The 12,577-nt window shown below is 42.1% G+C and overlaps 1 protein-coding gene across 2 annotated transcripts in view; it reads right to left on the reverse strand.

The window, feature by feature from the left end:
- Nucleotides 1–12,577, reverse strand: part of ITGA9 (integrin subunit alpha 9) — a 245,290-nt gene that overhangs the window by 39,524 nt on the left and 193,189 nt on the right. The window contains exons 24-25 of one of the 2 annotated variants that reach the window (XM_059857961.1): nucleotides 2,711–2,836; nucleotides 1,908–2,027 (exon numbers count right to left, since the gene is read on the reverse strand). The exons of the other annotated variant lie outside the window; for it this stretch is intronic. Of the exons in view, the coding sequence (XP_059713944.1) occupies nucleotides 1,908–2,027; nucleotides 2,711–2,836 (246 nt within the window). The remainder of the gene's footprint in view (nucleotides 1–1,907; nucleotides 2,028–2,710; nucleotides 2,837–12,577) is intronic. 2 annotated transcript variants of the gene reach the window in all.

The raw sequence follows: 12,577 nt of genomic DNA on the forward strand, positions 1-12,577 counted from the left end.
ATTGTTAAGATAATATCAAGTTCGTTAATGTAAGAATGAAACCTTCCTGGGCCATGAGTGCCGATTTGCCAGGAATGTTTGAGGCACTCATGAGAACTTGCACCTGGGTAGATTGCATCTACCAACTCACTGGCACTCTGTCAGTCGGATCCAGGCTCACCCAGTGCTGACTTCTGGGGTTGACGCTCCCTTGTCTGTGGTGGTTTATTTTGAAATTCTACTTTTGTTGTTGATCTAATAAATCTTTGTTAAATTTTTTATAAATTTGGCTGCCGATTTGATCATTTATAACAAACAACAAAAGCACCAACCCCCGCCTGTCAAAAAAAGCTCAACAAACCCAACAAGCCCAACAAACAATTGCCAGTATAATAAATACACCCAGACAATGCCTAGTGAAGGCTGTGATGGCAGTTAAGTGCCAGCCTGGTTACAACTCTGCTTTGAAAAAATATACTTTATGTTCATAACAGACAGATATACCTGAGCACATTATTTCAGATTAGAGCAAAATCAGGTATGTTAGACTTTAAACACATACTTCATATTTGGTTTGTTAATGTTTCCCACATTTACCATGAAAGCAAGACAGAGAATTTCCAATTACACAGGCAGGTTCAATATTAACTATGAAAAATGTTCCGATTTGTTTTTCAAATGAACAGAAAAATGATATACAGAAACTGGGATAAACTACAATATATCCCAGGAAAGAACTTCTTTGTGCATAGCATCTTATTCACTGTACAATTCCTCTCATTAATTCGTATTTCTCCAATAAAATGCCTGGTGCATTTTAACAGGCACATTTCAATAAGATGCCATTTCAGGTTAAAGATTGCTCACTTGTATGCAGTTTGCCTTGGGAAGAGTATGTAATAAGTAGAAAACAGCATGCACTCGTGATACTCAAACATGTGTAAACACTCTATACCTTTTAAAAGAGTGTTGCTAAAAGTAATCTTAGAAGGGACCCAGCAATGGGATGAATCCTGGCTATATCCCAAGAAGCATATTTTGCATGCACTCAGTTACTTATTTACATATTTCAGCATTTCTATAAGCATGTAACAAATACCTGAAACTTCTGGCCATGCCTGAACTTCCTGTTTTCAAATATGAACCAAACATTAGCAGACTTATTGGTATCAATTGGAAAACCTCCAGGCTATTAATTATTTTAGCAACTGTTTTCTAATAAGGGCTCTCTCTGATGCTTTTAATCTAACAACTGTGAAAGACAGGTTTATTTTAATAGGTTAATGTTATCAGCTTTCTCCTCCAATTATCTTATTCCCTCATAACCTTACAGCATCTTGCCAAAATTAGAGTCAGCATTTTTGCAAGTAAAGGAACATAGGTCAAAATGCAGTAAATCACAAACAATTTAAAAGATTTATTGCCTCATTCAGCAGCTTCAGAGAAGACAGAAATTAACTGGCAACCATTTATTTCTTGCCACAAATGTTAAACTCAGCATTAATGTGGTCATGATGCATCTTCTTCGAATAATAATAACTTGAAGTAAAAATGACAAAATACTGCTATATCTCTGTTTACACAGGAAGATAATACATAGCTGGTCACAGTTTACATTCACTTACATTTTTTAGAATGAAAACTTTCAGAAATCAATTAGATTTTCATAAATCTCTAGCCTAAGCACCATGCACACAATAAGGGGTCTCATTTGTCATTTTTCAATGTATAAATTTCTGAACTACATTTATTTCTATCTTAATGGGTAATGGGTAAGAACTAAGATTAACACCTCCATACACACTGCTAATAAGTAGATCTGTTTTCTTTGATACCATGATTATTTTTCACACACTAGTAAAGAGGAAGAAACGGAAGTTTTGAGTTCATTTGTTCACCTAAGCACACTTAAATTGGAGACCACATACCTTCTTGAGTATCTCAGTATTCAGCAGAATGTAGATATTTATATCACAGGACTCTGCTTTAGGTAGTGAGCTTATGTTGCAGTGTACAATTAAACAAGATTGGCCTGGTCTTTCACAGTCCTACCAGAAACACCGAAAAAGTTGTTAAACAAAGGAGGTAAAATTAAACGATAAATGATAAATTGTAAAATTCAATGATAAATGATAAACAGCAAGCACACCAAAAAAATAAGTTATATAACTGCTATACTACAACACTCTTGCACTGAAATAGCAACTTTCAAGACCTGAAGATAGCTGGCTACAGATGCCTGCATGAGAGCAAGCCAAGTAAAATTCAGTCCTCTACAGAGCTGCTGAGCCAGAGAAGCATTCAGGACTGAAAGGAACAGGACTGCAGCTGCACACCCACCCTTTGTGTGGGTCAGGCATCAAGGAAGTGGCATCAGGCATGGAGGAAGTGATCTCCACCACTGGACAACGAAGAAGGGGTCGATGAACAGAACTTTGGGAGGAGTTAAAAGGCGAAACCTCAAGTACAGTGCAGTGACCCACTGCTCCCACATGCCTTTGAGAGAGCAAAGGCTCTGGTTACCAAGTGTGTGCTGCCACTTCAGCTAAATCTCTTTCCACTGCAGTTCCTGAACCCTCTTATTTATTTTTTAAATTACAATCACTAAATGTTCCCCCAGCACATCATCATAATGAACTATCTGCTTCAGATCGTCATGCCAAACCATGCAAAATGTTTTGTACAATATGCTGTATGTTCAAGTGGAGCTATAAGCAGTACTATTTCTTACCAATACTTTTCTGCCCGACTTCGTGAAAAAAGCAAATATTGTGTGGAAGATATTTTCATTTTCTTGAGGAACAACACATGAGCTGTAGCTTCTATGGAAAGAACAGCTTCCTTTGTCCTGACCAACCTGCATGCACAATTATAAATCACAATTATTATTCCAAATTAATGAAATTACACAAGAAGTTTGAATTAGCCTGTCTGTAAAAACACACCTAAATCTGAGCGAAACATCTAGACTGCTATTAATAGTTAAAAGAGATAAATAACCACCTTGGGAGTCAAATAACACTAAAGAAAGTATCTGAAGTAAGCCAGATAATCATGCACTGGAAATGCTTTGACTGGACAGGATACAACTATGTCTAACATAGCTCACGTGTAAGTGTCTGTATTCTAAGCATTTCAAAATCCCTTCAGCCACTGCCATAGGCCATTTGCTGGGGAGGGGACGGACTTGCCCATTGTTGCCCCCAGCCAGCACACCAGAGGTCAGAAGCACTCCACGAGTTCCAGCCGCTGCCAGCAGCTGCTAGGGAGAGCCCCTGGTGGGTCGTGTGGAGCAGGCAGCCCAGCAACATTGACTGCTTTTGGACCAAAATATTTTTTCCAGATTTTTTTTTTCCCTGTTCTCTGTTTGTTATTCATTTGGCAGAGCAGGGGAGGCAGGAAGTTTTGGAACAACAGAAGCTTGTTTGCTGTGTTGTTTCCTTCATTCTCTCTCAGCTGTGTGGCCCAGGGTGGGGATTCTCCACCATTTTATCTGTGTTCCCTAGGACAATCTGGGTTATCTTCTCCACATTTGTGCATGGATTTTGAACTATTTGTGGTTCGCCATTTGAACTGTGTATTTGTTATTATTGCTGTTTTCGTTAAGTAAACAGTTTTTTTCTTCACTTGTACCTCTTAGTATTTCTCCTTATTAGTGGAAAGGGGAGAAGTTAAAACTAAGGGGAAGCAACTTATTTCAGAGACCTCACCCTGTAAATTGTCTTAAACGAAGACAATCGCGTTACCCTTTGTACTACCTTTTTTTATGTTTTGGCCAACTCAGGTGCATCCCTGTTTATATCAGAAATAACAAGATAAATCTTTGTGTAAATGCTCAAGCCTAGGCACTAAGTCTGTTTTTTTACCTTTAGCAGAAATAGTACAAAACCACATTTTTGTGTCATTAGCTTATTCACTTGCCCAAGAAAGCAGATGACTGAGCCAAGTAAGACTTAAAAAGTACCAAACTGATTAAATGAGCATCAGTCAAGATAATCTTGCTCAAGAAAAGCTTTCTCACTTTTTGCAACTAATGAAAATTTACTAAAAAAACAAAAGACCAAAATTTAATAAAAACTATGACAACAAAGTATCAGCAAATTCTTCCTGCTACTATCTTTAAAGCCTGTAAATGAGAGAGGGAGATTTTCTCACAAACCACCAATTAACATTCTTGCACATACTGCTGTTGACCTCCTCACATCCCCTGACATGATGAAAGACTGAAAAATTGTACCTTATTAAATTCATAAATCCTTGAAAGAGGGAAAGAAAAAGCTGTTACAGATACAAAATTACTGTCTGATTCAGTATTACACAGTTTGTGTTAAATATTGTGAAACAAAGAAGCAAAACTCAAAGATCTGTCTAGATTTTAAATGCTATTTCCAGACAAGTGATATGTATGTCTCTTTGAAAAGTGATATAGATCACCTGTCTGCTTCACTGGCCCACAAATTCTTCATAATCTGTTCTTTGCAGTATGTATTCACAATGTGACTTAATATAATGTGTCCTTACATTCCCAACAAATATACCCAAAGTTTACAGTCTCCTTGGGCTCAAGTGAAGATAAAGACTGATTTGTCTAGATAACTGAAATGAGTTTTCATTATTTACTTTAGGTAAGAGTTTCACAAAGCCCACAGACATTTATTTGATCTTTCACATGGAAATAAGATCCATATAAACTAGAAGGCTTACATTAAATTAAAAACTCAGGATCTATTGTGATGTATGAGTATTGTGATGATTGACTCTCACAATTAACAGACAAATATCATGTATATAGGTTAAGAAAAGTTTTATAGATTTCTAATTATGTTTTACCCCCTTGCATTGTTATCAAGAGACAGCTGGGGTTGGGACATCTGGGAGGGTCGGCTTGTCACTATGGTGACATCTGACCTCCAATCAGGATTTGAGGACATGATCTCCACTACTGGACAATGAAGAAGGGGTTGATGAATAGAACTTTGGGAGGGGTTAAAAGGTTAAAAGGCAAAACCTCCATTGTGTGGGTGAGCACATGGTAGGGAAAATCCTTTGCTCCTGGTGCCGTAACCTTTTCTCTATTCAGTCTTCTATTGTACTTTGGATAAGGTTTAGTAAACCTTTCTAAAATTATGAAAAGTGAGTAGCTATTTCTCACAATTTCTGGGGGCTCTCCCAGGATAAACACCTCACCCCGGTGGTGCTAGGATTTTTCGAAAAGAGGTGCGCCCACACCACAATGTGGCAAAGTCTATTAGACACTCCCAGGGCCACTGGTAGTTGCAGGCTGAAGCCCAGAGACAATGGGAGGCTGGATAAAGAAAAGAGAAGACGAGGGATGAGTACTATTTTTGGCCAGATAATTACTTCCTAATTCCGGTATAGGAAAGCAAACTCCATGCAAATAGTATACTAGACCCATCCTGGTCCATTGGAGTTTTAGGATATGGGCATTTGGAGGGAACAGCGGGATGCGTGGTGAAGAGGAAAGCAGGTATTTCCCCCATGGCCAGCAGGACATATGAGATAGAGGGGTTTGTGAAGGATTTTGCAGCACAGAGCCAGCGCACATAAAGGGGATCAAGTAGGGGCCCAAGTGGGGTACCGCCGGGCTCTAGTGCGCAGCCAGCGATGTGGCCAGCTGAGCACCAGTAAGCCAGCGGTGGTTTCGGGGGAGGCATGGCCAGCACTGTAGTATTCCTGGCTGGCTGAGTGGCAGTAGCCAGCGGCGGTTTTGGGGGAAGCGCCAGCAGGCCGGCCGCCGGTGGCGCCAGCAGTGGCCGAGCTCAGGCGGGGTCAGCTCTTGGGCACAACCAGATCCATGGTTCCCGGAGGCAGCCGAGATTGGGCTTGAAATGAGACAACCGCTGAGAGGTTGGCAGCAGTGGAGTTACCCTGTAGTAGGTGTAACACTTCACGTGCCGCAGCGAGTCGGAGCGGGGCGAGCTGAACCAGTGTGGGGTGGGGACAGAAGCCCCCTGGACCGTAGGTTTTTTTTGGAAAAGAAGTAAAGCTTTTTTTCTGGGCTTTTTTCTCTCTCTTCCCCTCTTTTTCTCCCTTTTTCCTCTTTCTCTTCCCTTTCCTTCTCCTTCCTCCTTTCCTGGTTTCTTTTTTTCTCTTTCCCTCACTCTTTTTAGGGATGCAGGCTCTGTTGGGAGGGCCCATGGTTGGAAAGGTAGGCTCTGTCAGGGGCCTGTGATCTGCAGGATGGAATCATGGGTGAATCCCCAAGGGAAGAAGCAGAGGTTGAAGAGAAAGCAATGGGCATACCCCCAGATAGTTTACTGGGAAGGAAGCTAGCCCAGTGGAAACATGACCCCACCACCAGAGACAAGGACAAGAGCCAAATAGTTCAGTACTGTGTATTGCAATAGACCAGAAGGGAAATTAGGAGTGATCATATATACTGGCTTAGATATGGGTCAGACAAGGGATGGATATGCCGAGCATTAAACATCCATACAAGAGCTAAGAAACCATTTAATCAGGAAGAGAGTGACTACACTGCTTGCTGGGAAGGGGAAACCTCACCCTCCAAGGTGGGCATGTTTAAGGTAGCAGAAGATACAGAGTGGGACCCATTAGACCACTTACCCCGCCCCACCTCCAGTAGCCCCAGCTGCACCTCCTCTGCCCGTGATGGGCATAGCCAGAACACCAGGAGCAGGGTAGCACAAAGAGAGGAAAGCAGACAGGAGAATGGGAGCCAAGCATTGGAACTGTACCCCCTGAGGGAAGTACCCCTGGGGGGGTACAGGGAGAAACTGGATTCGTAACCATAACTCTCAGTTCCTCTAAAGTGAGAATGTTTAAAAAGGAATTAAAAGGACTGTTAGAAGACCCCGTCGGGTTAGCGGAGCAGTTAGACTAGTTTCTGGGGCCCAATATTTATACATGGGAGGAATGCAATCAATAATGACTATGTTGTTCACACTAGAGGAAAGACAGATGATACGGGTGGTTGGGATACAAATATGGGAAAGCAGCATGTGCAAGGACCTCCTGGGGGATCTAAAAATCCCCACAGTATGCCCTACCTGGGACCAAAACAGCACTCTGGGGAAGGCAAGACATGGAGGAATACAGAACACTGATTATAAGAGGTATCAAAGACACAGCTCCACATAAGCAAAATGCATGTAAAGCTTTTGATGAGCAGCAAAAGAGGGAAGAAAACCCAACAGAGTGGTTAGAAAGGTTGAGGAAAAATATGAGGCAATATTCAGGGGTTGACCCTGACACGGCAGCCAGACAGATCTTGCTAAAGATAAATTTCATCACTCACGCCAGGCCAGATATACAGAGAAAGTTAGAAAAGGTAGATGGTTGGCAAGAAAGGAGGCTAGAGGATCTTTTAAGGGAAGCACAGAAGGTGTATGTAAAAGGGGACGAAGACAAGGCCAAGGCAAAAGCCAAGGTAATGGTAACTGCCGTTAGGGAAGGAAACTAGCACATAAGGAACAACCCAAGTAAGGGAGGGGGATTCCGAGTACAGCAAGATAGACATAGAGGGGATGCAGCTCCTTGGGACTGGGCAAAAAAAGGAGAGTTTCGGGAATGGGGGAACCTGGGACCAGTTTGCTTTTATGATAAAGAGAGAAAGAATTGCCCCCAGAAGGAAAAGGACCTGAGGGTCTATAAGACTGAGCAAAAAGGGGAAGTGGAAGATTAGGGGTGTCAGGGGTTCTACCTCCTGGGGACAGAATACCATCAGGAGCCCCTGAGAACTTTAAAAATAGGCCCCCAGGAGGAAGAATTTGAATTCCTAGTAGTCATGGGGGCTGAAAGAACTTGTGTTTGTAGAATCCCAAACAGGTGCAAAAAGGGTCAAGGTACCATGCAAGTAGTAAGTGCAAAAGGAGAGGGGTTCAAGGTCTCAGTTAGAAAGGAAGTAAAGTTTGAAGGGGCAAATAAATTAGGAATTGGGGATGTCATATTAGTTCCAGAAGGAGGATGCAATTTATTAGGAAGGGATTTGCAGGTGCAGTTAGAGATTGGAGTACTCCCAGGGGAAGGGAAAATGGTGGTTAAGCTTCTCCAATTGAGGGAAGAGGATGAGGAGAAAATTCATGAGATGGCGTGGGCAAAACCAAAAAATCAAGGTATATTGAACATGAAACCTATAGTAATAAAAATAGTTAATGAGAGCCATCTAGTCTGGGTATGACAATATCCACTCTCCCTGGAGGGGAGATGAGGACTACAGCCGGTGATCCAGGACCTGCCTGAGGATAGGACCTTAAAACCACGTATGTCCCCCCATAATACACCCATATTACCAGTAAAGAAGTCAGATGGGACTTAACAGCCTTGTGCAAGATTTGAGAGAAGTGAACAAAAGAACAGTGAATCAGTACCCACTAGTGCCTAACCCCTATACACCACTGGGTAATATCTCCCCAAGTGGTTTAGTGTGATAGACCTAAAAGATGCTTTTTGGACTTTTCCACTGGTAGAGGAAAATAGGGATATATTTGCTTTTGAATGAAGGACCCCGATTCCAGGAAGAAGCAACAGCTTCGGTGGACTAGGTTATCCCCCAAGTGGTTTTCCGAATCCCCAAACCAATTTGGTCAAACCCTAGGAGGAGTACTATAGCCCTTCTCCATCAAACCTGAGCTAAAGCTTATCCAGCATGTAGATGATTTGCTTCTCTCAGGACAGGAGGAAAACGAAGTTCGAGAATCCACCATAGCATTGTCACATTTTCTGGGGAACCAAGGACTTTAAGTATCAAAAGGGAAACTACAATCTGTAGAGAATGAAGTAAAATACCTAGGACATGTGATTTGTCAAGGGAGCTGGTGGCTGAATCCTGACAGAATCACAGGGATAGCCTCACTCTCATGGCCAAAAACTAAGAGAGAAGTTAGATTTCTAGGCTTGTTGGGATATTGTAGGCTATGGATTGAAGGATACAAAAAAGCTGTTGAGTTCTTGTATGAAAAGCTAGAAGAAGAGATTAGATGGGAAGAAAACAATGAGCAAAAGTTTGAAGCTTTAAAGCAAAAATTAGTCAGAGCACCAGCACCGAGACTTCCTGCCTCAGACAAACCCTTCTACTTGTTTGTAGATATAGAAAAAGGGGTAGCACATGGAGTACTAGCCCAGGACTGGGGAGGATGCAGGAAACCAGTGGCCTATTTATCAAAACTACAAGACCCTGTCAGCTGGGGATGGCTGATCTGTATTCAGGCAGTGGCAGCAACTGCCATACTCATAGAAGAAAGCAAAAAATCAACCTTTTGGGGGAAAATTGGAAGTATATGCTCCTCACTCAGTTAGAAGCATCCTAAGCCAAAAGGCTGAGAAACGGCTCACTAATTCCTGAGTGCTAAAGTATGAAGCCATCTTAATAAATAGTGATTTAGAGCTGATTGTGAGTAACCAACTCAGCCCTGCCCAGTTTTTGTATGGAGAACAAGGTGAGGAATTAATACATAATTGCCTAGAAGTTATAAACTATCAAACCAGAGTAAGAGAGAACTTAACAGATCAACCACTCCAAGGAGGGAAACAAGTGTACATCGAGGGATCTTCACAGGTAATCCAGGGGCACCGGGTATCGGGGTGCGCTATAGTGGAGGAAGGGTTGGTAGCCATAGAAAAGGGAAAGTTACCTTCCAACGGGTCAGCCCAAGAATGTGAGCTATATGCCCTAAAACGAGCTCTGGAAATACTAGCACAGAAAAGGGGAACAATATACAGACTCAAAATATGCTTTTGGCATAGTGCATAACTTTGGAAAAATTTGGGAAGAGAGGGGGCTATTAAATTCAAAGGGAAAGGGACTGATTCACAAAGAACTTATTTTAGAAGTGTTAGAAACCTATAATAACCAGAGGAAGTAGCAGTAGTATGTCACCGACATGTTTTATTAAAAATCCTTTCCTTAGGATTTTTCCCTCCTGAGAAGCTGAGAGGCTTCAGGAACAAACTGTAAACAATTCTTATCTGCTGCTGTGGAATGCAACAGGGGGAATCTGTGATTGGTCTCATCTGGTTGTTTTTAATTAAAGGCCAATCACAGATCACCTGTGCAGACTGTCTCGGTCAGAGACAAGCCTTTGTTATTCATTCCTTTTCTATTCTTAGCTTAGCCTTCTAATGAAATCCTTTCTTCTATTCTTTGCATACAGTTTTAATATATTATCTATCATAAAATAATAAATCAAGCTTTCTGATACATGGAGTCAACCTTCTCGTCTCTTCCCTCATCCTGGGACCCTTGTGGACAATACCACAGTAGTATATGTTAAAGAGCATCAAAAAGGGGTGACTCAAGAGATGTAAGGGAACAATTTAGTGGATTTGGAAGCTCAAAATACAGCTGAATCAGGGACAGAAAAACTACTGATGGTGTTAACCCCCGTGGGATAAATACAAGAATGCCCGGTGTTTAGTGGGACAGAAGAGGAAGAACTCCTTAAAATAGGAACCAAGAAAGATAAAGAATGGAAGTGGAGATTAGCAGATGGGAGGCAAATGTAATAAACCCCTTGCCAGGAAAAGGCTTGAAGGCATACATGGGACAAGACACTGGGGTACGCAAGCGCCGAGTGATCAATTTCTAAGGGATTGGAGCTGCATAGGAATTTTTGGGATAGCTAAGCAGATGACTGAACGGTGTGTGATATGTCAAGTGAATAAGAAAGTCATGAGAAAAACACCCAGGGGAGGGCAAGAACTAGCCTTACGGCCCTTTCAAAACATCCAAGTAGACTTTACTGAGCTTCCCCAGGTACAACAGTGGAAGTTTTTGCCAGTGACAGTAGATCACTTGACTCATTGGGTAGAGGCAGTACCCACTGTTAAAGCCAATGCCAATGTTGTGAGTAAAACACTCCTAGAATTAATCATTCCCTGATATGGGATGGTAAACAGGATTGATTCAGACTGGGGAACTCATTTCACATCAAAGATATTGCAGAAAGTTGTTCAAGCCCTGGGAGTAAAATGGGTGTTACACATTCCATGGCATCCATAGAGTTCCGGTCGGTTGAGAGAATGAGTCAAACTCTTAAAAAAGTTCTAGTTAAACTAATGATTGAAACTCAAATGTCATGGATAAAATGTCTCCCTTTGGCCTTATTAGGAATTAGAACCCAACTCTGGTCATATTTGGGGTGTCACCCTAAGAAGATGTTGTTTGGGTTACCCTTCCTAACCTCACCCCAGAAGGTTGCCACCTATGAGGAAGGGGAAGCCAATGCCAAGAAATATGTTATGTCTCTGGCATGAACCTTAGAAGGGCTAAGACATAAAGGGACAATTCCTCAAAAGACCACCCTGGATTTCAGAATCCATAACATTAACGCTGGGGATTGAGTGATTATTAAGTCATGGAGAGATCAGCCTCTAACTCCTCAGTGGGAAGGTCCCTTTCAGGTACTGCTCACCACCAAATTGGCTGTGTGAACTGCAGAGCAGGGACGGACTCATGCCAATAGAGTAGAGGCCCAGTGGAAGAATCCGAAGAATGGACTATGACATCCAGGCTGGGGGAAACGAGGTTGACTCTTAAGCAGAGACCGAGAGACAACAAGAAAAATAACAAGATGCCCAAAACCTAGAATCAAGCTTTCACCAGCCAGCCCGCCCAAAAACTGTTGTTTTTTTGTTTGTTTGGTTGGGGGTTTTTTATGTTTTAATGAGGAAGAATTGCAAGCATCTGTTGAGGGGAAGTAAACAAGGGACCATAAAAAGTAATGGGGCAGCTTCCTTAAGAAAATAAGACAAAGGGAGGAGGGCAAGACTGGGTTGGCCCCTTTGTTTGCTACTGAGAAGACTCCATAGCCCGGCTGCAGGTAGCAACCCCGTAGGCATGGTAAGGTGGGGACAAAAGGCCATGCCAGACCTCTGTAATTCCCCAACTCTCTTTGAACACAAAGGGACTAGATGGCAAGACTGAGTTGGCCTCTGTACTCACTACTAAGGCACCTCCTATGAGTAGCAGCCCCATAGGCAAGGTAGATGGGGGTAAAAGCCATACTGGACCTCTGTAAAGTCCTGCTGTTCATTCTGGATAAGGGTGACTAAGGAAGTTTCTGTTTCTTCTTGCTTTGGTTCCCTCTGTCCTTGCCCACATCAACAGATGCTAGTATGATTCATTGAGTTAAATTGTTCGAGCCAAATAATCTGTAAAAAAGGAAAAGGGGGGATTGTGATTGATGAGTAACGCGATGGTTGGCTCTCACAATTAACAGACAAATATCATGTATATAGGTTAAGAAAAGTTTTATAGATTTCTAATTATGTTTTACCCCCTTGCATTGTTATCAAGAGACAGCTGGGGTTGGGACATCTGGGAGGGTCGGCTTGTCACTATAGGGACATCTGACCTCCAATCAGGATTTGAGGAAGAGATCTCCACCACTGGACAATGAAGAAGGGGTTGATGGACAGAACTTTGGGAGGGGTTAAAAGATTAAAAGGCGAAACCTCCATTGTGTGGGTGAGCACATGGTGGGGAAAATCCTTTGCTCCCAGTGCTGTAACCTTTTCTCTATTCAGTCTTTTATTGTATTTTGGATAAGGTTTAATAAACCTTTCTAAAATTATGAAAAGTGAGTAGCTATTCCTCACATCTATCAAGTACTTGTTC

The sequence above is a fragment of the Haemorhous mexicanus genome, chromosome 13, assembly GCF_027477595.1.
Source record: "Haemorhous mexicanus isolate bHaeMex1 chromosome 13, bHaeMex1.pri, whole genome shotgun sequence".
Taxonomy (NCBI): domain Eukaryota; kingdom Metazoa; phylum Chordata; class Aves; order Passeriformes; family Fringillidae; genus Haemorhous; species Haemorhous mexicanus.